Source organism: Tympanuchus pallidicinctus, unplaced genomic scaffold (genome assembly GCF_026119805.1).
Source record: "Tympanuchus pallidicinctus isolate F22 unplaced genomic scaffold, pur_lepc_1.0 scaffold16, whole genome shotgun sequence".
In the NCBI taxonomy this organism is placed as follows: Eukaryota; Metazoa; Chordata; class Aves; order Galliformes; family Phasianidae; genus Tympanuchus; species Tympanuchus pallidicinctus.
The window spans coordinates 14,935,151-14,962,738 of record NW_026294679.1 but is presented as its reverse complement, the minus strand read 5'-3'; the positions used below and the strand labels follow the sequence as shown (position 1 = coordinate 14,962,738).

The 27,588-nt window shown below is 35.5% G+C and overlaps 1 protein-coding gene across 6 annotated transcripts in view; it reads left to right on the top strand.

Moving 5' to 3' along the window:
* MYOF (myoferlin) overlaps positions 1–27,588 on the top strand; it is a 67,583-nt gene that overhangs the window by 23,420 nt on the left and 16,575 nt on the right. For 5 of the 6 annotated variants that reach the window (XM_052677223.1, XM_052677224.1, XM_052677222.1 and 2 more), the window contains 26 exons: positions 29–157; positions 1,239–1,301; positions 1,378–1,428; positions 2,948–2,978; positions 3,409–3,524; positions 4,808–4,934; positions 5,684–5,787; positions 6,707–6,775; positions 6,896–6,939; positions 7,783–7,865; positions 10,132–10,170; positions 11,332–11,456; positions 11,881–11,997; positions 12,849–13,026; positions 13,828–13,952; positions 14,309–14,415; positions 16,386–16,578; positions 17,607–17,762; positions 18,156–18,287; positions 19,622–19,785; positions 21,210–21,324; positions 21,454–21,559; positions 23,807–23,949; positions 24,076–24,249; positions 25,348–25,459; positions 26,933–27,010. In XM_052677223.1, coding sequence (XP_052533183.1) covers positions 29–157; positions 1,239–1,301; positions 1,378–1,428; positions 2,948–2,978; positions 3,409–3,524; positions 4,808–4,934; positions 5,684–5,787; positions 6,707–6,775; positions 6,896–6,939; positions 7,783–7,865; positions 10,132–10,170; positions 11,332–11,456; positions 11,881–11,997; positions 12,849–13,026; positions 13,828–13,952; positions 14,309–14,415; positions 16,386–16,578; positions 17,607–17,762; positions 18,156–18,287; positions 19,622–19,785; positions 21,210–21,324; positions 21,454–21,559; positions 23,807–23,949; positions 24,076–24,249; positions 25,348–25,459; positions 26,933–27,010 — 2,881 coding nt within the window. The remainder of the gene's footprint in view (positions 1–28; positions 158–1,238; positions 1,302–1,377; positions 1,429–2,947; positions 2,979–3,408; positions 3,525–4,807; positions 4,935–5,683; positions 5,788–6,706; positions 6,776–6,895; positions 6,940–7,782; positions 7,866–10,131; positions 10,171–11,331; positions 11,457–11,880; positions 11,998–12,848; positions 13,027–13,827; positions 13,953–14,308; positions 14,416–16,385; positions 16,579–17,606; positions 17,763–18,155; positions 18,288–19,621; positions 19,786–21,209; positions 21,325–21,453; positions 21,560–23,806; positions 23,950–24,075; positions 24,250–25,347; positions 25,460–26,932; positions 27,011–27,588) is intronic. The other variant, XM_052677225.1, reaches the window with a different exon arrangement.

The following is a 27,588-nucleotide window of genomic DNA, read 5'->3' as shown; positions in this document are numbered from 1 at the left end:
TTATTTATGTCTTTTTTTGTTTACTCAGATTCGCGTTAGAGTCATCGAAGGCCGTCAGTTACCTGGAAATAACATAAAACCAGTCGTCAAAGTTCATGTTTGTGGTCAGACACACCGAACGAGAATCAAAAGAGGAAACAACCCTTATTTTGATGAAGTGGGTGTTGTAAGAGTCATGTGGAACCTGTTCCTTGATGCTATTGCCCATGTGATATAATAAGGGCTTTGAATAGTTGTGTGCAGGCTATAAAATCACTGAGAAAAAAAAAAAAGAAATTACTGTAGACCTCTATGGTGTCTGCAACTGAGCTTTCAGTGCAGTGCTTTAGTTTATTAAGACTGCCACACAGAATCTGGAAATGTCACTGCCTCACTATATATAATTTGTGAATGCACAGCTAGATTTATCTCCAGATAGAGACTTGTACCTGAAACATACGAAAATGGCAGAATAGAATTCATAGCAGTTTAAAGGGCACAAAAGTGATTGTGTATCTGGAACGGTAAACGTACTGTTTATGATGTTACACTCATACTGGCCAAAAAAAAAAAAAAAAAAGAATTAAAAAAGAGAGTGAGAAAATAACTTGCACCTTAATTTAATCAATTTTTCGTCAACATGTAAAGGAGGGACCATATTTATGTACCCTTATTTCTTGTTGAATAGAGTATGAACTGAAGTATGGCTGAGCTCAAACACCAAACCTGGTAAAGCACATACTATAAGTAGAACAAGTAAGCTAGTGTATTTATCCTCACGCTGTCCAACTCAGATTTTTACTGTAGCACTGAAATTCAAAGATGCAAATCATTAAAATCATTATCATTATAAACACTACACAAAACCTTCTTGACAGCTATTGCAGAGGTGACTAAATTAGGATTGAATGTCCTAGAGAACAAAACTTTTACAATTGCAGAAAATTCCCCAAGGAGAACATGAAGTGCAGAGCAAAGGCAGTGCTCAAAGTTTCCGACACAACTATACCTACTACATTCTTTTCAGTGGAAGTCTTGACTGTCTTCTGTTTTGTACTACGTTTATTTACCATGTTCAGTTTTTAATTCTGTAGTAAATAATTATATAATGTTTTCAATACAGAAGCAGACTGAAAATATGATAACGGGTTAAGCTTCGTAAGTCTCCTAAGGTCATGTTTTCAGATTTTCTTCTCAAAGGATTATATGTTTGCCATTTTGAGACAAGTTTTTTTGTTTGTTTGTTTTTACCTTAACAGATATTCTTCTACAATGTCCACATGACTCCTTTAGAGCTGCTTGATGAAACAATTAGTATTCGGGTAAGGAAGGCAGTGCATATGGGGTTCTCTGTCATAATTAGTTAGGAGTATTCCTGATTCGTGTCTGTCTTTATAGGTGTATGATTCTTACTCCCTTCGAGCAGACTGTCTAATGGGTGAATTTAAGGTGGGTATGAAAGACCTTCAGTATCTTGACCAAATTTAAAATAAACAAGAGAAATTATTGAAGTCTCTGTTTTAAGCATTTAAATTTATAGTGCTTTGTCATGAGGCCAGAGAATTACCTGATGCCTTGATAGTTATGCTAGAGACTATTTGCTCTAACCACTAGTAATTGCTTTTCTTATTTGAGTAGATTAAAAGAAAAAAAAGAATTAAATTAGAAGAAAACTGTACCTGCTTTATATACCAAGTTCTCTCACTTGTAATCCAAGTGAAAAAACCTATTTTCCAAAAGGTAGTTGTTACACTCAAAAAGTAACAGGCTGATTATTTGGCATGACAGCATAAAGATGCAGGTTCTGAAATGGTGCGGAAAAGTGTAAATTTGATCAGAAGCTTAAGTAAAAGAGATCACAGAAAAACCTTTTAAAGTAACTTCTCATGAGAATAGTGTGATTGGTTTTATTGGTATGTGTTACAGTCAATATTGGGAGGTAAATATCTGCCCTATTAAGGGTATTTCTAAAGCAGTACAAACAAAGCGTTCACATGCTAATTATAATGCTTGCTCAAATTCTCCATTATAACATTTGCTGTATCATTGTTAATTGTCTTACATTTGCTTATTTTGTAATGAAAAAATTCAGTACATCTCTAGACCAGATACGTATGGAAGAATGCTCTTTATATGAAGGTTATGACACAAATCTGGCAGCTTTTGCTCCTTGCTGTTTAGTTCCTCTATAATTTCTAGTGATTCCAACAGTGAATGTTGCTGTGTTCCAACAGTGAAGTGTTGCTCTGATTGTTCATTCACTAAGAAAAATAAGCAGATGACAGCTTGTACTTCAAATGCTTTCTGTTCCTGCACAAATTTCAGGAGTAACCCCCGCAGGAGAAATTCACTCTAGAAAAAATGACTGTTTTCAGACCTGCGAGGAATACTGGCTCCAGTTGCCATGAGCAGACATACTTAACCTTCCTGAACATGTTTGAAATCTGATACAATTAATACAGTAGTGGTGTATGTGCAATCTTGTCCAGGTTTTGCCTAGTGGAAGAAATATTGCTTATCTCTTATAAAAGAAAAATGATTCATTAGAAAAAGGAGTTTAATTTCTGCAACTGAAGGATTAGATTTTCAGCAGGAGATAGGCTTTTCAGAACTGTTTTCTTGCTTTATGAATGTAAAATTAAGGGAAAATCCGGAAATTCAAGAAAGCAATAAGCTAACTCCATCTTCTGTCTCTGATAAATGGAAAAACCAGAGATCCAAAGAAAGAAGGAATTAACTATCTCTGTTAGACTGTATACATCTTTTATGATGTTTTTTCTTGGATGCTATATCTGTTCAAAATTCCTCATTTGTCAAGGTAGGGCATTTTCTCTTTTTCTTCCCAAGAATATACTGTGTAAACTTTTATCCTGTTTGTCCCAAGCTTGTGGAAAAACTTCAAAGGAGTTTTCCCAGCCATTTTGCTTCTATCTATCTTCAGATGTGAAGTTTTTGTTCTTTATTGCAGATTGACATTGGCTATATCTATGATGAACCTGGTAAGTAACAGCTACTTCATAACTTCTTTCCTAGTTTGAAACTTGAAATCAAAACATTTTCATTACAATTTCTTAAGTAAATTGAGACTTCTGCTTAAAGTATTAAAAAAAAAAAAAAAAAAAAAAAGAAAAACCAGTCTGTAATTCCTTTCAGTGCTTTCAAGATGAAGAACAAGCACTAAAATTTGTATATTAGTTTTGATATCAGAGACATTTTTAGAAGTACTTAAAGCACTACAAAACTGTTTGTTCATTGTGTCACTGTACTAGTATGCCATTTAAATTTTTAGCAGTACTAGATGTCTCATCTGAATGTAGATACTGAGACCTAAGACAGGATAATTTTTTTTAAATAGTTAGCTTTGAAGCTATGAAATTTGCCTTTTGTGAAATGGGTTTTGTTAGGTGAGTTTTGCCTGTTTAATTTTAGGCCATGCAGTGATGAGAAAATGGCTTTTGCTGAGTGATCCTGAGGATGCAAGTTCAGGAGCTAAAGGCTATATGAAAGTCAGCATGTTTGTCCTGGGAACTGGAGATGAGCCACCAGTAAGTTTGACTGATACGCTTTTTTGCTTTTCTTCTATTTTCTCCACCTCATTCATGGATATGTATTCATGTTTCTCCTCACACTTCATGGATTCTGTGTAAGTCCTTCTGTGAGCAGTGTGTAAAAGTAAGGAAATACTTAGGAATTGTTTCAGGGGCATCCAGTACTAAGTGACTCTCAAAGTGTTACCCTCTCCAATTAAGCAACCTTTGGACAAACTTTGTATATGCTGATCAACCATTTGTAGGTATTTCTTCATGTCCTGGAAGAAGCACAAATGTGCTATCTTGGTGCTGCATGTGAGCTAATATGTACTTCTTCTTAACACTGGTAATCAGGCTGAGCAGGATATTGGTATCAGTTGAAAGACTAACTCAGGAATGTCTCAGTTATTGCATAATGTAGATGAGCATGCAGAGAAACCTCCGTACCAGAAAGCTCCAAATACTTAACTGGTGAAAATCAGGCCCATCAATAGTTTCTGGTTAGTTAATTTGATGTATAGGAAAGAATGATTGTTTAAAGTAACTACTGCTACTAAAAATTCAGTCCTTAACAGTTTGCTGTCTTGTCAAGGTAAAAATAGACCCTCTTCCTGTGTCACCTTTTTTTTTTTTTTTTTTTTTTTTTTTTTTACCCTTGAATGTTTTCTGTAGCTTCAATTCTGCTATTACTCCTGCCTGAGACTTCTACATTCTGCTCTTCCTTAATTAAACGTGTTAAATGTGGTCCCTAGAATCATGGAGTATCTCCTTGTTGTTCCGTGTTATAGAACCATGGAATAATTTGGGTTGGAAAGGATCTTTAAAGTTCGTGCTGTCTTAATGATTCTTGATATAACAGTGATGCTTGCAGTTTTTTATGGTGAAGTTTTTGATCTCTTTATTTTTAAAACAGTAAGTTCTGGTAAATTATATCAGAATTGTACATGTTAGCTAGTTGTAATATGATGCCTTACCACAATATTAATCTCAAGATGAGTATGAAAATTGCATGAAGTTGGCATTTTGTGTGAGTATACTAATGATCATCAGATGATAATGGTTTTAAAAGTGTGATTGTGATAAGTTGGATAGAGGTGAAAACTAAATGAAATAGTTTAAATGAAATTAATTTTTTTTGATTGATAATACAACAAAATTTCATTCTTTATAATGGAACTGATAACAGTCTTCTTCCTGAAGTGGACTGCAGGCACCAGTTTAAATAATTGCCTTAAACCTGTATGTTAAATTCTCTTTCTTAGATACTACCTGCTGTGTACCATTGTATCTCCCAACAGGTTGAAAAAAGGGAAAGAGATAATGAAAGCGATGATGTGGAGAGCAATCTGTTACTTCCAGCTGGAATTGCACTTCGATGGGTCACTTTCCTTCTCAAAATCTACAGAGCTGAGGACATTCCACAAAGTATGCAGATTCTAACTATGTGCCTATTGGTGTATTTGATTGCACATTAGAAAAATTAACATGATAGAACTACCTACGCTAGCTGCTCAGACACAGCTAACTATGTTAGCTGTGCATGAACATAAAACATTGCTGCTTGAGCCAATAATTCTGTGATGGCTTAAGTAGCCTATTTCAGCCCTTTGGTAGTTCTCAGTATATCTTCTTAATTCTTACAGTGGATAATTTAATGATATCCACTAGATTAGTGATGTTCATCTGTTGATGAGTGGGATTCAAGACGTGGTTCATTAGCCTTCATCCAATCACAGAAGTTAGATGCACATAATTAACATTCAAGCACAGTTGGTCTGCAGGTATGCTGAATGTTCTATGATTGGTTTTGAGTATGCAGTGCATGTGCCAATTTTATCCCTTTATAGCATGATTTCTCCCCTCTATCTGTGATAGATGGCCATATCTACAGGTACTTGAGTAAAATATTTCAAATATACAACTGTGATTGTCAACTCAGGAGCACACCAGCATTCTTTATAGTCTTTCAGGAATTTGTATTCTTGAAATTACACCAGAGCCTAAGTTCTCCCCTTTCACTAGTAAATGTGTGCTCTTCATAACTTTGTTCATCAGATTAGACTTCACTCTACCTTGATCTATTTATTGGTTGATTTTAGTGTGAATGTTATGGCAAGTTTAAAATTAGAGAAAAATGTACAGACTTTAATGTCTGTTATGAATATTCTCTCCAGTGGATGATGCTTTTGCACAGACTGTCAAGGAAATATTTGGAGGAGAAGCAGACAAGAAAAATCTGGTAGATCCCTTTGTGGAAGTTTCTTTTGCTGGAAAAAAGGTAATTAAATAAGTATCTGAGTCACTGCATTTTAATCATGGTTGTGAGGGAGAATTTATATTCCAATATATGTTTTAAGCTTACCAAAATTATGGAAATGTAAAAGCATTGGTGCTAAAATTGACCTAATAAAACGAGGACAGTCTACAAGGTACAGCAGAATGGGTGTAAAGCTGATGACTAATAAAAAGAATGTATGACTAAAGGCTAAGAACTGATGCATGCCAGATTGCTTATCTACTGGTTCCTGATTGCTTTTATGTAACTGGTTGTGCGGATTTTTCTGGACAGATTAACAGCATTTGTACATTTTATGACTAATATATTCCTCAGAATACCAAATTTGAGCTGAAGCTCAATTGCACAGCCTACACTCATAGCTATCCAGTCTTAAAGAGGAAAAATGTCAGTCTTCTATTATGCTATATAATCAAATTACCATCCTCAGTAAGCCAGATCTCAGAGGAGGCTTTCAGTAGACATTGCCAACAAATAATACAGGCTTCCCCAAAAAGTATATTTTTCATCAAAGTCTGCATAAAGTGAGCTTAAATTAGGTCCTCCCTTTGCCTTGTTTCTTTGCAGTGGTAAGGGATCATTATTAGTTTACAAGCACCTTCATTATAGCTAGTGGAAACAAGAAGCTTTTTTTCCCCTTAGGGTAATTCCAGTGTCAGGTTTAAATGCTATTTCAAAATTTTCCCTCCAATAGTTGTTAAGGATGCCTATGCAGGTCAGTGTAGTAATATTTATGAATTGAAAACAACTGGTTTATTGCAGCATAAGAACCTCAGTATTCATCATTAATCACTACCCCTTATCTCTCTGAGTAGAATATGATTGACCCCCAGTCATAGCTAGAATATGCTGTTTTTGGTCCATTTAATCTTTGTCCTTTTTTAATTTTATGTTTTTTCAGGTTTGCACAAACATAATTGAGAAAAATGCTAATCCAGAATGGAACCAAATTATTTATCTTCAAGTCAAGGTCAGTTTTTTTTTCTTGTTTATTTAGAAGACCGACATTCTTTTGGTACCCAAATTATTAAGATTAGAGAGTTGAAACAATTAATGGGTTATTTTATTATCATTGCTTTGTTTTTTTCAGTTTCCCTCAATGTGTGAGAAAATAAAGCTTGCAATTGTTGACTGGTGAGTTATGACTTAAAGCACTGGACAACATAAATTATATTATGTGAAGTCTAGTTCTTTATTTGTCAGATATTGTTGGTCTCAATCTATAAGAGTATTTAAGAAGATGCATAGGTATCCTTAATACGGTTTCTTTACAAGAAGCCTGATTAGCATAGTGTTAGTTTTGTGCAGTGAGCAATACACACTATTGTTACTTAGGTGATAGTGAAGAGTAGTATTTGTAATACTCGTGTTTGTCTCTTCCCTAGTTTTGTGCCCACTAACTAGTATGTTTGTATTTTTAAAAATGCTTGAATTCCACTACATTTTCAGATAAAACTTGAATGACTGATTCTGTAAATATTTGTCTTGCACGTATCAATATTGTCTTACCTATTAATTAATGGATTGTTGAATATTAAGCACACTTAACGTTTAGGTTTAGGTGGTTCAAATCTTTGTATGCTAGAGTTGCTGTTCTATCTGTATGCCTGTTTACTCTTACTAAGCATAGTTCTGGAGAGAAGGCAGAAAATCTCACAGGGATCTGGTTTGCAAATTTCTCACTACTACAAATTTCTGACTGTATCCTTAGGTATATAAATGATTATTTTCAGCAGGGCTTCTAAGTTGGTTACTAAAATTCTACTATTTTTGAAGGAGTTTTTCAGTTTTTATGACTTCCTCATGATAAAAACCATTTTTGTAACTAGTCATTACCTTCTGCTAATAATAAAAAACATTCTAGATGATACAAATGTGAGCACACTGTCTTGGAGTGCATTTTAGCCACCTGTACTTGCTTCTGTGTAGGATAGCCAATATAAAGTTTAATTAAAACCTTTCCTTTTTCTTTTTCAGGGATCGTCTTACCAAAAATGATGTAGTAGGAACAACATATTTAAGTCTCTCAAAAATTGCTTCTTCTGGAGGGGAAGTTGAAGGTAAATAATTCAGCAGTATGTAACATACTTTCTTCTCTTTGAAGGAACAGTAAGCATCAGTGCTGTATGCTAAGAAAGCATGCTTTCATATAGCTCCTCAGTTCTGTGGCAACAGGATTATCTGTTTCCAGAGATTTCAAAACAACGCTTACAGAAAACATACAGTGGAACTTTTCAGAGTATTAATGTTATACCACATCACATCAAAATAGCAGTAACTCAGAAGTCAGTGTTGTATTTTTAATAAATAATATTTAATAAATATAATGATAAATATGTACATACAGTTAATGAGTCAATTAAATTTGTAATTTCCCAAATTCAGAAAACCACGTGATCTCACAGTGTACCATTAGTGAGATAAGTAAATTTGCTAAGGTATTTAAAAACAATTCAGAGGCAGTGTTTCATAATCATTACTTTATTGGGTATTAGCAGACAAGATTTCTTTTGCGACCTTGTAAGTCAATCTCTTTTCTTCTTGGGAAAAGAATGTAAAAAAATAAAAACTGGAATATTCCTGAGTAGTTAGCCTGCAGGAGTGATCTAGAACCACCATACTGCTTTCAGATGCTGAGAGGAATTTTGATCAGTCACTGCTTTAATCAGCAGCTTTGTAACTCATTGCTTAAGAACTCCATATGACTGTCATTTAGCAACCCTTATGTTAATAGTTTCACTAGGAACTATGATTGCGCATCGTTAATTTGCATGCCAGTCAGTTTACATTGCTGGATTTGCAACTTCATAAAAATTGAAAGGTAAAACTCACTAACTGCAAGAAATCAGATTTTGTTAGGCAGGATGTGAGGCTTGTAACATACTGTAGAACCTCCTGTGTTCCAGCTTGCACCCACTGCCCCTTGTCCTATCACCGGAATCACAGAATGTCAGGAATTGGAAGGGACCTTAAAAGACCATCTAGTCCAATCCCCCTGCAAGAGCAAGAACACCTAGATTAGGTCACATAGGAATGTGTCCAGGAGGATTTTGAATGTCTCCAGTGGAGACCTTATGACCTCTCTGGGCAGCCTGTTCTAGTGTTCTGTTACCTTACTGTGAAGAAGCTATTTCTCATATTTATGTGGAACCTTCTGTGTTCCAGCTTATTGTCTCCATTAGAAAATAAGATAAGTATTTTTGTGCAGAGATTTTGGAGAATACTAAGTAATGCAGTTTCTATTATCTTTCTGTTCCAATATAATACTGAGAATGTTTTACAAATAATATCTTTGGTATCTATAATATCATCTTTTCCTAAGAGGTTTTCATACAATTGAGCCAGCTCCATGACAATGATTCTATGTTACTTTACCTGAAAAAATATTTTGTCTTTTTCATGAACATAGTGTGGCATATTGGGTGTCCATACGTAATTTTAAAGCTCATGGTTAAACACGCTTGACATTTATTAATATGTTGTTCATTAATTTGTAGGATACTGACTCAAAACCATTTCCACAATAAGAACCTAAATCACTGATTTTTATTTCTTTTTCTCTTGTTCACAAAGCCTATTAGATGTGTACTTATTGTCAGAAAGCAGTCCAGTTTGTCTTTCAGCAAATAACTATATCAGGAGTTTATAAACAAAATGCGTGGCTCCAACTCTGCATGATGTGAGCAGATATTGAAATATGAGATAGAATTGTATTGCCAGCCACATAACATCAAGCTTAGGGTCTGGTTCCCTTAAAAGTACTGCTTTTGAAAGTACAGCTTTACATTCATATATGCCACATGCAACCGGAGCCAAAAGCGAAGGTTAGGAAGGCAATGAGAAACCCAAGAGAGAAAGGCTGGGCTGTTGGGGAAATTCCAGCTCTGAAACAATCGCTTGTACTACCAACACAAGTATGTAACTTGAACTGCTGCTGAGTCAGAGCTCACTTACGAGCCAGGAGTGCGTCATTTAGGTGCTGGGTAACATTTTACTTGGATTCTCTCTCTACTGAAGTACTGACATTGGAATAAACCATTTCTGTGTAAAATCACAGATTATATTCCCAGGAGCTTCAGGGATTGAAGCCTGTTCCAGTTTCTAAATGACTGAGAAGCTCCTTTTCCTTTTGAAGTCGTATAAGAAAAGTAACACCTTTGTATTATAAGTGAAATTCTAGCCCATGTGAACTTTTGTTTTTTTTTCTCAGGCCTTCAACTATATTTTTAAAGCAGCTTGCTTTTTTTTTTTTTTTTTTTTTTTTTTTTTAATGCTGTTGTCTCCTGTCTTGTAACATCTTCAACATCTTCTCTTTTTGTAATATAGAACTTTCATCTTCGGGAACTGGGTCTTCATCATATGAAGGTTTATATATCTTGGTCTGTTACTGATTTTACTCCATTGCCCAAACTGCCTAAGAAAACCCGTCATTTCTAATGTATAAACATATTTTATCATCAACATCAAAGATTTCACCATTGTAATTACAGACTATCAAACACAGCTTACTGTATAAAACAGTTTTGGCATTGGAACTGGTTGCTTCTGGTTGGCTGATGCTTCAAGCTGTGTTTTAGAGTTCAGCATGCGCTCGCTTCAATTATGAAGTGCTCTAACAGTGGATTGCAATTTTTAACTTACTCATGAGGTCAAAACTATGTTTGCAGCTGCTTAGCCCTGCAGTAGTAAATAACTGCAAAAAACAATCAGCACATGCTTTGCTTATAGTTAGCCATGTGTATAAAGTTTGAAAAATGAAATCTGATTCTGTGACTAGCTGGAGATATGGCTCTTTTTCACCACTTTGGAAGATTTCATATAAATATTTATGTAATGAAAAATAAATATAGTTGGAGTGCAGCTCAAAGGTAACGACACATTCCTGCACCCAAATACTTTTTACTATTTTTCTTAAAGTAATACTAAATTAAAGGCCAAAATAGCTTTTTGGAATTGCCTTCTGTAGTATGTGATCATCAGCCTTCTAAATGTTAGTCTTTGCTTTACCATGAAGTACAATCACAGAGAAGTTACACCACAATTAAAACAGTGAGATTAATTCTGCTAAATTCTAGATTTCTGTGGTATGGTGTGCATCTTTATTGTGGCTGTTCAGCTAGAGAAGTGATGACCTCTGCATTTAAATGAATGCAAATGTTGTGTTTCATTTCTGTGTGGAAAAGATGTTTTTCTATTAACATGTGAGTGTATTCACATTCATGAAAATCTAGTATTTGGAGTGGGGCAGAAGTTCTGTTTATTTTGTGCTTTTTTTACTGCACACAGAAGTATACAGTAAATATATACAATGAAAGAGGAGTTTAGGAACAAATAGTCAACAAATAATAAATATAGTTACTTTAAATTCATATTATATACTCAGATAATAAAGTGTTCTTAATTTACTAATAACTGATACCTAACTAATATCTAACATTTGTTCTGTTGAGTTTGAAAGTAATGATGACTTTTTTCTGTCTCTGAATGATAACTAACAAAGATATAATGGTGATGTTTGCTTATTAGTCAACACTGGAGAAACAGAAGTTGGCTTTTTACCAACATTTGGCCCCTGTTACTTAAATTTCTACGGAAGTCCAAGAGAATACACAGGATTCCCAGATCCATATGACGAATTAAACTTTGGAAAGGTCAGTTTCTTTATTGATTTATTTTTATTTTTTTTTTTTTTTAAATAAAAGGATTAAACTCGGGTGAAATCAATTTATTAACTCACTTTAAATTTTGTTTTTTCCATATTATACTCCCTTTGGTTTTTCTTTCTGATGGTAGCTTCTTATATTTTTTTAAAAATCATATTTTTGAAGGAGCAACAGAGGCTTTTAGTGCACTTGTATTTCTTACCTCTTTGTTTTCCTAAGTATGCAATATTTTTCACTTCTATATTTGTAATTAATTCTGCTTTTTTTTTTCGTTTGTTCAAATATGTATATGCATGCCTATGCAGAAGTTTTAAAAACACTTCAGTGATGCCATAAGCATGTACAGGCAAAGAAAGATTGTTACTTCAAGAGAAAAATGTAAAACTGGATTAAATCTGTCATTCTGTTCTAGGGAGAGGGAGTTGCATATAGAGGAAGAATTCTGGTTGAACTATCTACAGTGCTTGAAAGCAAACCTGTTAATAAAAAGTTAGATATGATTCCTAATGATGACATACTGGTTGTTGAAGTAAGTTCTTGTTTTATTGTCACTGCTGGTAATGGAGGTCTGCCTTGTATGCTTATTTCTGGAGTGTGATCTAATGTACTAAAATTGAAACTGTTGAGTTGAATCTTAGAATCAAGAGATGCTTATTTATAACACAGCTACAGAAATATCAGACCCAGGTGTATGTCCACCCTGCTATTGATGCTGAGTTGGGACCCTTCATGAGGGGTCTGGAGCAGAGTCCATCAGGGTTGGAGCCTTTGGCTGGAGCAGGGGATACTACACCCTGCCCTGCACCCCCCAGCTGGGAGCTGACTCATCCAGCCCATGCCCTGCAGGCTTCTGGGCTTTATTGGTGACATAAATGATGGGATCAAGTGCACCCTCCTCAAGTTTGCTGATGACGCCAAGCAAAGTGATACAAATACAGTTGATACAATAGAAGGAAGGGCTGCCAATCTAATAGTGATAGAACAAGGGGGAGATATAGGGTAGATATTAGCTGGAAATTCTTTACTTAGAGAGTGGTGAGGCGCTGGAACAGGTTGCTGAGAAAATCCATGGATGTGTCCCATCCCGGGAGGTGTTCATGGCCAGGTTGGATGGAGCCCTGGGTAGCAACCCTGTCCAGGGGCAGTAGAGTGCAATAATTTTTACGGTCCCTTCCAACATTAGCCTTTCTATGATATTGTATCATTTTTATACTCTCAAATGCAGTAACTTATGACACACATCAGTTGTTTTGGTACATCCCAGAAATAAGCAAAAAATATTAAAATTATTGTTTCCATTGAGCAAATACTACTATTTTTTTTAATTGTGGTTCATATCTTACAAGTATTTAAACAGAACTAAAAATGTTCTTGTTGTAGAAATACCAGCGCAGACGAAAGTTTTGCTTGGCTGCTGTGTTTCATTCTGCTACCATGCTGCAAGACACTGGTGAGCCTATCCAGTTTGAAGTTAGCATCGGTAACTATGGCAATAAGTTTGATACCACCTGTAAACCTTTGGCATCGACAACTCAGTACAGTCGTGCTGTTTTTGATGGTAAGGTTGCTGCTGATCTTGGGATAAGATCATGTGAAATTGTGCTTTGAAGGTGCAGGGTATTTATAGCTTTGGAATGACAGTTCTTACTCCACTAAAAATTACTGGAAAATGGACAGAAAATAATGCATGGTTCTTCATGGTCTTTGAAGAGTAGACCGAAAAGGCTGCAAAGGCTTGTAAAGAAATTTTTGTAGAATTCAGTTTGGTCTCTGACTATATGCTAGGAAAACTAGTAGGAAAAATAAGTCACGGTGTTCTACAGGTATCTAAAAGCTAGGGATTAAGAAGGGAAAACACCGTCAGAACATTCTGCTTTCAAAGGTAGCAGAAACTTTTTTTTAACTGAGGGTCTGGCGGCCTGAAAGAAAAGCTAGTAACCAATTTCACAGAAAAATGTGTTTTGGCTATAAAATTAGTTTACTAAATGCAAACAGTAGGAGTTATTTTCTCTGTATATTAAAAGATCACAGAAAATTATTCTTTGAATAATTTATTTCAGAGAAATGCATTAATTCTCACAATGTTTTACATTATTAAATAATTGGTTAAAATAATGAATGTTAATGGGTTATTTATTGAAAAAAATCCACTTGATTATGGTACAGTTTGAAGTCAAGTTCTACCATCCAACCGATGCTACAGACACCGAAAAATATAAATCCTTTGATAAGTTGGACTAGCTTGCATGTTCTTACTAAATGATAGTTTATAAATGATGTGAATAGAACAACTTGTACAGTGTACAGTATGTATCCCTGCCATGAGTTCTACATCTAACGTGTAGATGTCTCACACCAGGTAATTATTATTACTATCTGCCATGGGCAAACACAAAGCCAGTGGTAACACTGACTTCTTTTTGGGAGGACATAAGTCATAGATTAGATCCTGTGAATGTAATCCTGAACATGGTTGAAAGACTGGTAAGTTACTCAAGAGCTTTCTTTTTTGCTGGTCTGTCTGTTTTCTTGAATGTGTAATGAAAAGAAATACATTTTGAGCAAATGACAGAACATAATTTTTCTCCTTTCCTGTTCAAAGTTAAATGTTGAACAGTGTGAGAAATGGCACTGATAATCAATGTGAAGTAATGTGAAGTAATAAATACAGTATGAAAGAACATAAAAAGTCATGTTACATTGGAATCAAGATTGAATATCTTAGTCTTTTTTTGATTTGGGCTTTAAAATAAGATCAAAATAAAGTCTTGAAATTATATTGACTACAGTACTGCAATTTAAGTTTCTAAGTGCAAATCCTTTTCTTTTAAATTCCTCAGCAATCCAACTTAACCAACTTAAAATCAGGAATGCAGGCTAAAATTTCTGAAAACAGATTAGCTGAGATGTGGTTGAAACTGATTGACGAACTTACAGATGATATAAGGTAAAATAATGTTTTTATCTCTTGCCTTATCATTCTAGGTCTGCTTTTAATCTTCTTTGTTGCTTTTACTGGGTCAGAGAACAAATTCTAAAGACTATAAAACTCATTGCCTGTATGAACTGACTTGAAAACTGGAATTCCACAAGTTTCTGAAAGTAGTAAAACATCACAGATATTGCCAGTCAGCCATCTAGGTGTATTATTCTCTGTTATGTCAATGGTAATGAAGCAGCATCTCTTTGGGGAGGGGGGGAATCTAAGGCAGAACTGCCTTGCAGATGTGAATGTTGTGAATCTCTGATGTCTTTCTACTACTTTATCTTCTTAAAGCTTTTTAAGATGTTTAGAGCTTAAGGGCTGTAAAGATAAGATTTTTGAGTGATCCTTTAGTCAACATATCTGTAATGTAGTCAGAAAATGCAGTGGGAGTCATCACTTAAGGTCTAGAAGGAAAACAAATTCTTAATAGCATGGAAAGAATTGTATGAGAAAGAGGAATTAACAGAAGGGGATAAGGAAGGGAAATGAAAGATGAGAGTAATTATTATTTGTTAGAGTACATAACAGAAGAAGTTCTTATAGAAGAACTAATTTATCAAGCTCTAGAACCAAAGTAGAAGTGAACAGAGGAAAAAGCAAACATGGTGAAGATCATTTTACATTAGCAAATAATTGTATGTTATATAACTTATCTCAAAATACAAACCTCCTATTGGACAGAAGGAAGCAGAGAAAGAACTGATGTGCTTTAGGAAAGCAAAACGTTAAGGGCAAGCTGTTATCACCATGGAGCCATCTGGAGAGTATAGAAACTTTAAGCTTTGTGTTGGTGATTACAATCTATCATCTGACACAGCTGCACAGCTATTCAAACTTGTTTTGTTTAATGACAGTAGCACCTAGACATACCAACCACATTAGCTTTCTGTTGTTTATAGGATACAGAGCCCTCTGAAGTTTATTTTCAGGAAACTCACAAAAACTTTGTCAAAAGCAAATAAATGCTTTGGACTGAATTCATAGAACAATTTTCTTTGCAGTGATAAAGTTTTAATGAATAGGAGTTTTCAGTGCACCATTTATAACTAAAATGTGATGACTTTGTGAAGTTTGGATATGGTACACTTGGACCAAGTGTAAGTACTTGTACCTGGACAGGCAGCATTTGCAATGAGATTAGTAGAAATAACTCTAGTGATAGGTGCAATAGTCAGTGGTAAGGTTTTGCAGAGTCAAAGTCCTTAGAAATGCATGGCTTATTATTAAAGCTAGGTCAGAGAAGGGTCATTCTTTCCAAACTTTGCCGTGCATCTGAAATTTTCTGTAAGTATCACATTAAAAAACTTCTAATGAACTCTAGGAATTTAATTGTGGATACCCACACCTCAGAAAAGCTTTCCTGGGCTTTATTGCAGTGCTGAAGTATTGCTTACTTCCATTAAATAGTTACTCTGCCCTCTGGTGTCACAAAAGTTCTGTGCAACAGATTTCCTTTAGAGATTTTTTCATGTATTGTTGCCAGAGTTAGATAGCTCTCATAGTCACAGACATGAGCTGTATTTATATATTGAATTTCTGAGAATTTATGGCTTCGGTGAACCTAAACTTGGTCTGAAGGTGCCAGTTTAATCTTTGAGGTATACATTCTGAGACAATAATTTTCTGATCTGCATATTTTAGAGAATAGATTCTGCTTGATTTGGTAAGCAGTAATTACATGATAGCTCATGCCTCAAACTATTCTACATTGGTGCTTCTTACATAAGCACAGCATTTCTTCAACTTACTGTAAACACTTGGTCAGCTGGAAACGTCTGCAGAAATGAATGCTGTAGAACTATTCTGGTGATTTTCATTTACAGAAAGCGATAGCATTCAGTTTTTTGCAACTTTATGATTGTACTCCTTTAGTGTATGGCTAAATAAAATTCACCTAGGTTATTAACCATGATAATAATTCTGTTTTTCAGTAAACCATTTCCCCTCATAGAAGGCAAATCTAATATTACAGTCCTTGACACTCAGATAGAAAAGCTGCGCTTAAGGTCTCTCAAACAGATTGGAGAAGCAGCAACAAGGATGAGGAATGAAGCTACTGATGTGAAAACCACTTTGACAGAAATTGAGGATTGGTTGGATAAATTAATGCAACTGAGTGAAGAGGTTAGTACCACACAATATCAATGATTCAGTAAGTTTAAAAGTAGCTGTCTCACCCAAATTGGTATAATGTTCACTGCTGATCAAGCAATATCTGCTCTATTTAGAAAGGTAGTCTTAGATGCCATGAAAGTAAAACATGCCTCTCTGTAATTAGGATTTACTTAAATATATTATTCCAGTTTGTTACCCAATTTCGCTGAGAATGTATTGTTGGAACATAACCTTGTAGAATTACAGCAGGCTCTTTACCTCATCCAAGTGGCTGTGTTTTTTCCTTTATTTTATTCCAGATCAGCAAATCACACTGCAGATTCAAGGACTACAGGGTGTATGTAGTACTTCTGCAGGTCATAAGCCATAGTAATTAACTCCTTGTGGAGATTTTTGAATTCTCAACAATGTCTTGAGTTTTTATCTGGATTATGCTCTTTCATAATTGGTTTTCATGACACTGTAGAAGTGTTTGTTTTCTCTTTGTCACTTCTACTTTGAAATGTTTTAAAAAACATCACTTAATTTGGAAGACTTCAGCAGAAGTCTGGAAAAGCTGAAAAGAAAAAAAAAAGTGGGAGGCTGTTTTTGTCTTCTGCTAAGTCTTATGAGGATTTACTCTTAATGTGCAAGCATTGCAAGCATTTCAGTGTGTATTTGTCAATCCAAAGCTATAGTAACTGAGATCTGTCACTGTACAGTAAACGAATTGGGATACAGTGCATTTCTAGATAAAATTGCAAAAGATATAGGAACAAAATCTTTTTAACAACACATTATTTTCCAGCAATCTTTATTATATTTTTAATGATTATTTCACCACCATATACTTCATTACTTGTGAGGTGAATCAATTTCCTCTCTTTACCATAAATTCAAGGTTATTATTGATTCTTAACTGAAAACACAAATTAGATTTATGTTGCTGTTGCCTAAGCATTGGGTCAATTTATGGTTCTGTTATCTAAGCATTAGATTCATTTGACCTTCTATTAATTACCAACTTCAACTTTCTTTGCCCTGCAAATAATCCACAGCCACAAAACAGTATGCCTGATGTAATCATATGGATGATCCGAGGGGAGAAAAGACTGGCTTATGCTCGTGTTCCTGCACACCAAGTGCTGTATTCCACCACAAGCCCTGAATCATCTGGTAAATACTGTGGAAAAACACAAACAATCTTCTTAAAGGTATTTTTTTTCCTCAAAATCCTTAAACTTTAAATCCTTAAACTTTCTTTTATGTGCATGACTCTCCTGACAAGAAACACTAACGTCCACGTGAGCTCTAAATTATTGTCATAATTAAGAACACATTACTGGATTAAACTTGAGAGAGGATATACAGGAGCAGGGATTATACAAATGTTCTCTGTGTTTGGTTTTTACATGCCTAGGGCAGGCACCATATAAAGAATGTCTCCTTCCTGAACTATTTTATTAGCTCTTTCTGAGGAAATGCCATGCAGGAAGAGATAAATCGTGTATTATTGCTCATTTAATTATGTTATTGTTTAGATAGTACTGAAAGCTAAAACACCTATATAACATAACAAAGAATAACCTTATTTATGTGTGTGTCAGTACCCACAGGACAAGACGAAAGATGTCAAAATGCCTGTGGAGTTGCGAGTTAACATTTGGCTTGGGCTCAGTGCAGTTGAAAAGAAGTTCAATAGCTTTGCAGAGGGAACGTTCAGTGTTTTTGCAGAAATGGTATGTCCATCATCGCTTTCTTACATTAAACTTGGATGTGAACCTTATGAATTCTATGCAGTTTGAGCTCTTCTGTAATTGTTTTGCATGCCTGGCAGAAAAGGAGAGTATTATTTATTATACTGAAATAAGTGCTGAAACAAGTAGACCACATTGAAGGCAATTTAATAATCAATTCCATTGTGCCTACCAGATGAACTTCAGCAAAACAGAATCTGAACTGGCTAATCAGATGAAAATCTGGATTATTCCAGTGATTTCAAGACACTTGTTTTAGATTTTTATCATTGTAATTAAGATTGAGTTCTAGAACATAATGTTTTGGTATACTAATATATATTTTAATTGGTTCTTCACTTCTTTACAAATGATGCATGGATACAAGTGGTTTTTGCTTAATAATGGCTCTTTTGTAGGAGCAGAAAAATTGCCAAAAACTAACTGCTACAGGAAAAACTGGCCAAAACCATTAGATTTCATTGACAAAGGACTATATTGTAAAAACAAAAAAAAATGTGAAAGAAAAATACTTCTAGTAGTCCCATAGCATATAATAGAGATTCTTCATGATAATGATAAGCTGTAAGCATCTTATCTCTGCCTAATTTGCATGCCTAAAGGTGCGTGTAATCCACTATATCAGTTGAGGAAATGGCATTTTTACAGAGGCTAGTGTCATCATTGCACCTATGCCTGAAATACTAAATGTAGTGCTATACTAAGTAGCTTAAAATAGGCGGTGGATTTTTCAAAGCTATTATTTGTTTAGCGTAGAAGTTTATGAGGATATGGAATATCTGTTGCTCTTCATAAAGCAATCCAACAATTTTATAGCAGTAAGAACAGAACATTATAAACTAGGATAATCCCATTAAAAGCAAGGGAAATACAGTATATAATCTGTGCTGACATCAGAATTGTTTCCTGATTAGCTTCCGTAAGACTAATTATTTTCAGTTTTATGTGTTACAAAATAAAAGTATAAATAGGAGATGGAAAATGGAAATGAGAGGATTGTGCATTTAGGGAATGGAAGAAACTCTTGTTCAAACGATGCAAAGGTATTTTATTTAACAAACCTTTAACTTGGTGGGAGCTTGGCTGTAGAATAAAGTGTCAATTAATAGCAGAATCATTGCTTACATTTACAAGACAGCACAGAAGAAAAAGAAATTAATGATAGTAGTGGAAGGCATGGGAAGGAGGTATTTAATTTCAAATAAAGTGACTAGTAGAATGCTTCAATTATAACTATTAAATAAAGCTTTTTTTTTTTCCTCCTGAAATCTTTTCCTTGTTCCTGAAGTACTGTTTTATTCTTTCTTCTCAAACAGTATGAAAATCAGGCTCTTCTTTTTGGAAAGTGGGGTACCTCAGGTCTTGTTGGTCGCCACAAGTTTTCTGATGTCACAGGAAAAATCAAACTGAAGAGAGAGTATTTTCTACCCCCAAAAGGCTGGGAGTGGGAAGGAGAATGGATGGTTGACCCTGAAAGAAGGTAAGATACTTCTAATTTTATTCAAGCAGGAATAAAGGAATTTATAATTATTATTCTTCTGAGCGTGGAGGAAGATATCCTGTCTCTGTTTTCTTTGCTGAGAATAGTCAGAGCTTTTTAATAACTCTAAAAATACTATTGCCTTTTGTTGTTCACATACACTGGATTATTATTTTTTGTTTATTTTCACTGTATGTTGAGAAGGTCTGTGGACCCTCATGAAACAACTGTTACATGTTATTTGTCAGAGTGACTCAAGGCAGGGGATATTATCAGAGGCTAGGGCTGTGCTGTCATATGATTCTTCTTCCCTTGACAGCTCCAGTTCATGAGGTCTCCATCTTTCCCCAGCTCCACCAGCTTCAGTCTTGCTGTGTCAGAGGCTGTCAATTCCTAAGCTGTCCCAGCTCAGCCATTTGTGTTGTCACACTTAAAATGGGACTGGGTAAATGAACTGCTCAAAAAACAAAAACCAGCATAAAAATAAAAAGGTGTGGGGTGTGTGTGTGTGTTTTATGGTGTGTTGTTTTTGTTGTTTTGGTGTTTTTTTTGTTTTTTTTTTAATGAAAGATTCACTCAATCTTTAATTCTTTTGTTCGTGTGAGAAATACACAGGATGTTCCTATAGAATCACTGCAGGATAACATGTGCTATTTGATCCATTTTGAAGTCATGCATGTTTGTAGGTATAAATGGATGGATTTATTTCCATATTATTTCAATGAATAGTTTGAGATGAAGAAAAGCAGTAACATGGAGATGCTTTCTCAGATAACAGGAGAGAAATCTCCAGTTAAAATGCGTATTTGTTTATGCCTCATACCTGATCATATTGGAAAATAGTCTTGTGGCTCTACTTGACCAGCAGGTGGCACTTAAGAACATATTTCAGTGCTTTCTGACTCACAATAACAAATGGAAATAGAAGCTATTTTCTCTAATTTGATGTTCTTTTATTTATTTTGCTTTCGAGTTAGAAACTTATCAAATGGTTACTCAGTTTGTAAATAACAGAACAGGGATAAAATCAACAATATTCTCAAATTTTAGTGTATAGCTAGTTATATAAAAGTTAGAAATACATACAGCTATCACATGGTCTGTTTTTTCTCTCTGTTTAGATGTATGATGTGTTTTTTTTTCCAAGAGAAGTTCTCAAAGCAGCTGAATAATAATGGCAGTTGAAACAACTCCTGCTAGTCACACATGAGTAATTTAGCACTTATTTCTACTTCTAGAGGAGGTGCTGCAATGTTAGGAAGATGTTCTAGGAGAATAAAGTTCTTGTACTTGTGAGCTGTGTTGAAAATTGAACTTTACAGAGACCAGTAATCCAGACTACAGCATGTACATTGCTTCTATGTATTCTCTGGGGCCTACTTAAGTAATTTTGGCTTAATACTGTGTTTGCTTTGGATTTGCAGTTTGTTGACTGAAGCTGATGCTGGTCATACCGAGTTTACCGATGAAGTGTATGAGAATGAGAGCCGCTATCCTGGGGGAGAATGGAAAGCTGCTGAAGAGAGTTTCACAGATGTGGTGAGATGTATTAATCAGTACTTTTCACTGTAAAAAGATGAGAGTTTAAGAGAAAAAGTTCCAAGATTTGCTACACAGTGTATTTTATCTACTAATACATGGAACTGCTCTGTTTTCCCTATATAAAAGAATGGAGAAAAAGCTCCACCGCCACGTGAGTTCACATGTCCTGTTGGATGGATGTGGGAAGATGATGCTTGGAAGTCAGACTTAAATCGAGCAGTAGATGAGCATGGTAAGATTTACTGTTTATATGCTACCTAATAAATGTATCTGAGTCTACCAGAGAACAAATCATAGAATCCAAGAAGCTGTGTGTTGGTCTCGAGTGCTGCAGGTATTTTTGAGCCAAAAGCTTTAAAAAATTAAGAAAATAAGAAGTGTCACGTGAACAATAATATGCTAACATGAAAGGTTCCACATACAACCCACATAAAGCTGGGTTGTATGAACAGTATGCTTAGAAATAGAACCTGTCCTTGTTGAAATACATTTCCAAAACTTTTTTCCTACATCCAGTGTTAGTGAAATCCAATGATTAGGATTTGGCCTGTAAGATGTAGATCAGTACTGTCAATTGTTTTAAAGAAGACGGAAGCTTAGGTTGAGACATCAAGCACCTATAATTCTACCTTAGATTATGTGGCAAAGCCAGGGTCGAGTTTGTCTGGTATTTCAGGTGGAAGCCTTCAGCCAGGGAAAGAGTAAACAAGCAAAACTCGAAAAATGAGCTGGCAATGTGCACTTGCAGCCAAGAAGGCCAACTATATCCTGGGCTGCATCAAGAAAAGCTCCACCAGCAGATTGAGGCAGAATCTCTGCTCTTGTGAGACCCTACCTGAAGTACTGTGTCCAGTTCTGGAGCCTCCCCATACAAGAAAGACATCGAGCTGTCAGACTGGGTCTAGAGAAGGGCCACAGAGATTATCAGAGGGCTGGAACACCTCCTTTTCAAGGACAGGATGAGAGAGTTGGGGCTCTTCAGCTCAGAGGAGAGAAGGCTCTGAGGGGGACCTTGTAGCATCCTTCCAGTAACTAAAGGGGGCCTATAGGAACACTGGGGAGGGACTCTTTGTAAGGGCAGTGACAAGACAAGGGGAAATGGCTTTAAATTGAAAGAGAGTAGATTTAGCCTAGCTATAAGGAAGAAATTACTTACTGTGAGGGTGGTGAGGCACTGGAACAGGTTGCCCAGAGAGGTTGTGGATGCCCTCACTGGTGTTCAAGGCCAGGCTAGATGGAGCTTTGAGCAAGCTGGTTTAGAGGGAGGTGTCCCTTCCTATAGCAGGAGTTGAAACTAGATGATCTTAAAGCTCCCTTCCAACTGCTCTGTGATTCTCTGAAGGCTAAGAGGTGAAACAGGAGGTCTGGGAATCAAGCAAGGGAAGGAGTCTGTTTGTCCTAGTAGGAGATGACACAAGGGTGTGAAGAATTTCTATATTGTTGAAAACAAAATGATTGCTTTCATATTCATATGAATATGTGCAGGTGGTGTGCAAAACTGATCAGAATGTAAACACTACGAAACAAATTAGTTACTAGCCAGTTCCAAAATGAAGATGATTTCAGGGTCTTTCTGTGACAAATGTAGCACTGCTGAACAGAATGTTTTCAAGTACTACAAATCAGGAAAATCCTAACCAAGCAGAGCCATTGTTTATAGTTGCTAGAACTCTAACGTGCTTATCACTTTTACAAAATGAAAATCACTACCATCTTGGAACTTGTGATGAAAACAACCACATAAACCAATAAATTGGATTCTACAGAAATAAGAAAAAGCAGTCAGTCCTTCATAGCAAAGTATCTAAGGGGTATTTAATAGTATGGAAAGCAAATAGGTAATAAAAGCAAAAGGGAAGCCTGTAGAAGACTGAAGTCAAGAAGATTTGCTAAGTGGTCATGAATTTCAATTCATTTTAAAACAGTTAAAAATTCTCAAACAGTTACTGCTTTAAACATAAGTTAAATAAATAGTGATTTTTAACAGGAAAAAGGAGATCTTATTTATTGTAGAGTACCCATAAGTGTCTTAACTGGAACGTCTGCTAGGATTCTGCAGTAACATTTTATTAGGAGTTCAATCTAGGTAAAAAACAGAGTCCTAAATACCTGACAACTGAATTCTAACATGTAGATCCAAAATACAGAAACTTCTTCCTGTGCATCAGCACCTTGTAGTAATGAATTTCATCCTAATGTCTAATATAAGCCTACCTCCTTTTAGTTGAAAATCATTACCCCTTATCCTCCCACTGCACTCCCTGGTAGCCCCCCTTCAAGTAATGGAAGGCCACTTTAAAGTCTCTCTGCAGAACAACTTCAGTTCTCTCATCCTGTCTTCATAGGACATATCAAATAGTTTCATGTGACTAAATCTTCATTCTTTGTAGTCACAATAAAAAAATAAATTCTCATGTTATTCTTATTTGTGTCTTGCATGTGTTTCTAGAAATATGCCAACTATTCAATTCTGTTTTAGGATGGGAATATGGAATTACTATTCCTCCAGACACTAAACCAAAGTCATGGGTTGCTGCAGAGAAAATGTATCATACACACCGACGAAGAAGACTGGTGCGGAAGCGTAGGAGGGATTCAGCTCAGGCAGTAACAACGGGAAGGGTGAGCAGAAGAGGGCTGTAATTACAGACTGTACTTGCACATCACAACAGTGCCTACAAAAGCAATTGCAGATTTTTTTTTCATGACATTTATACAATATTGTGGATAACAGATTACGTCTCCTAGGGAATGTCATCGTATGAAGATCAAGAAGGATGGGAATATGCTTCCTTGATTGGTTGGAAATTTCACTGGAAACAACGCAGTTCTGACACTTTCCGTCGAAGACGATGGAGACGAAAGATGGCTCCCTCAGAGACACATGGTGCTGCAGCTATCTTTAAACTTGAAGGTGCTTTGGTAAGGGACACAGTATCAAAAAAAAAGTCCTTGGAGGTGAATCTATTAATTTTTAGTCTCTGAATCATTAAATTGATGTGTAACTGAGGAACTAATACAGTTTATATTGTTTAGTCTGAAGGGGACCATTGAAGTAAGTACCTAAGTTCTTAAATAACATGCTTGTTGATTCTTCAAATTATTATTGTATAATAATCTAGATCAAAAGTCAAAATTACTTTTGTAAGTCATCTTTTCACTTTACTTACAGAAGGCTTATCTGCAATAAAGTGGAAAGATGACTTACAAAAGATTTTAATGTGCATAATTTAGATGTGTCAGCATCGGTACCAGAAGCAAAAGAAACTGAAATAGCTACCCTTGATGAGTATTTATTTGCAATATATAACCAAGCATGAGAAAAAAAAGAAAATAGCTAAGTATCTGAAAGGTCAGAATATTGTAGGTCACAGTTTATCAAAATTTAATTACTTGTCAAGTTTTCAGGTTTAACACAGCTTCATAGGTAAGCTCTGTTTATCAAGATACAAATTTGAGCCCATAATAGTAACACACAGTCTTGTAAAGAAACTACTTTGTTTTTCTAAGCTGATTATTCAGAGTATAGCATTAATGTTTCTTTTTTTTTTCTTTCTCTGTTTCCTTCCCCCCCTCTCCTCCCCTCCCCTCCCCCACCAAATATCAGTCCATGATTCACCATTTGATTTGATGCCACAGAGTTGAAAACTGACTTTCTCATTTGACTGTATTTCCTGCACTATAGCTAAAATAAATCCTTAGAGCATTTCTCTGCAATAGGGCAATGCAGAAGAACTCTGCTGCACTAAGAGCTGAGGTAGCTAATGTATCTCCAGCAGTAAGACATTCTGGCAATGAGATGAAATGACTGGATTGATTTCTGCACACCTTCAGTGGCAAGATGACATGAGCTTTGTATGAACTAAACATCTTTTAATATCCATTTACTTAAGAAATCAAGTTATACTTTTTCCTGGAAATGAGGCTGAAACCTGTATGTTCCTGCATATGGTATACTTTCATCAGATTGTTTCTGCAGTTGTAACTATGCAGTGATGTTTTTTCTTCACAAAATTTTAGGGAGCAGACACTAGTACCGATGATGGAGAAGGGAAGGGTTCAGACAAAACCAAGGACTCAGCCACAAAGGTGTTTGGTGCCAATACACCACTTGTTTCCTGCTACTTTGACAGTAGGTTCCTAGCAATTCCTTTCTTACAAATTGTCTGTTTCTCTTTGGTAGCAAACAGAATTGTAATTCTTTGTGTTTTACATGTAGACTTACAAACCTCCTATGATAATTATCCATCTGATTCTTGATTGAAGCCTATTTATCCTACTAAGTGAAAAATACTGTTGATCATTTCAATATTATAGTCTACAGTTCATATTAGTTTATATTCTAATATTTTAAAAAGAATGAAGTAATTTAATATGGATAAAGTAATCTCATTTTGTTTGATATCAGACATTTGTAAAATGGACAAAGTTCCTAAGCTATTTTTTACAAAAGCAGAATTCTAGGCCTTATTGAAAGGCATCTTTAGCATTAAGGTCCATTCACGAGAATGCAGGAAGCTAAACCAGCAGAGATTATGTACAGTTAATTTTCTGCTGGTTTGGTTCACTTAACCAACTCACTGCTAGGTCAGACAAATGCCTGACCCAGTATAAGCAGTAAGACCATACAGGTGAGTTGAGAACTATTACTTTGCCAGCCTTGACTGAATTAAAATGCCTTGAAGTTATCATTGTGGGATTCACAAAGATGGGAACACTGAGGTGTGAGTGCTAAAAGGAATAGAGCCCAATTCAGTGCCCCTCTTAAGACTCAGTATCCTTCTTGAAGATCTGTGACTGGAAAATTTGCCTTTATTTGAAACCTACGTAACTCCTATCTCCCTTCTGGGAATAAGTGCCCCAATCTTTCAGAAGCTGAGGAAGTAATCTTGCTGTTTCTTTCAAGTAATGACCACAATAGGAGGAAAATAGCTCCTTTTCCTGCCAGAGTTCAGAGGTTTCAACTCATTGTGGTTATGAGTGGCTTTTTTTTTTTTTTTTTTTTTTTAAACAAGGTCTGGAAGTGATAGAGCTGACATCTTCAAAGAAAATGTGTAGTAACTTAGCCATATGTTTCCCTGGGTCAGGGTTTCCATCACATCCTACTTTTCAGCTACTCCATCATGTTTCCGCAGATTCTTTTTTTTTTTTTTTTTTTTTTTTAATATATTTTAGCCACAGAAAAGAGGATGCAATTGAAATTGTTATGTAGAGGTAGTTGAAAGGTCTCTCCTAGGCCTTTACAAGTTCCATAGTGAATAATTTAAGTTTTAGAATACCCAGTTATTGGTTCTGTTTGGAAGAGCTAGATTATCACACTGTTTTAAAAAATAATAGTAATAGAAGGATTTTTAGATGATAATGCACTGAAGAAGCCCAAATAGAATTAACATTCTTTTTTATTTTCATTTCTACTTTAAGTTAATTTGTCCTTGTGTTGGAACAAATTTTTGCAGGTTCTACTGCAAGCATGCAGAAAAGTTAATATAGTGCTTGTGCTTTTCTCAAGAAAATGTTTTAAGCATCCGTATAGACTGAAAACAGCTTCATTGTAGGAAAGATGTTTGTGCAATCCATTTGAACTTTTTTTCCCCTTTTGATACAGGGGTGTATACTTACCACCTTCGCTGTTATGTATACCAGGCAAGAAATCTCATGGCTTTAGACAAAGACAGCTTTTCAGGTATGGAAAAATCCTACTTGTAGTGTGGAAAAGTAGGCTTACAATGAACTAGGAATCTGAATTACCTACAGAGGATCTTAAATCTGTAAGTTCTGTGTGTAGGTCCCAGTCACTGAAACTATGCCAGGAAGGAAGCCTCGGCTTCATTGTGTATGATCCAGGTTTTGTTAGTATAGCTAAAAAATAAGTGCTCTGAACATGCACTTTCTGCTATCAATGGAATTCTCAGTGGGGAATGGGAATTGGTCTGGTCAGGTCACTTTCCTATGACCGGTTGTTTCCCTATGCCTTAGCTTCTCTTAACCATACATGCGTACTAATAATAATAACAATACATGCAGTTCTTAAGATGTCTTACAGAAAACCTGCATAAAAGTGGGGATGAGGAAAGCTGGATGGTTGTTATGTGAGCAACTTCCTGCCAGTGTTCAATATTTTATATTAATTAATTTCTGGGATATGAACTTGTAGAAAGCTACACTAAATTTTACTAAGAGGCAGAGATTTTGTTTGCTTTTACAAGAATAACTTCAGCACTGTTATTTCCAGCTCTTACAATGTTTTCCACCTGTGCTGTA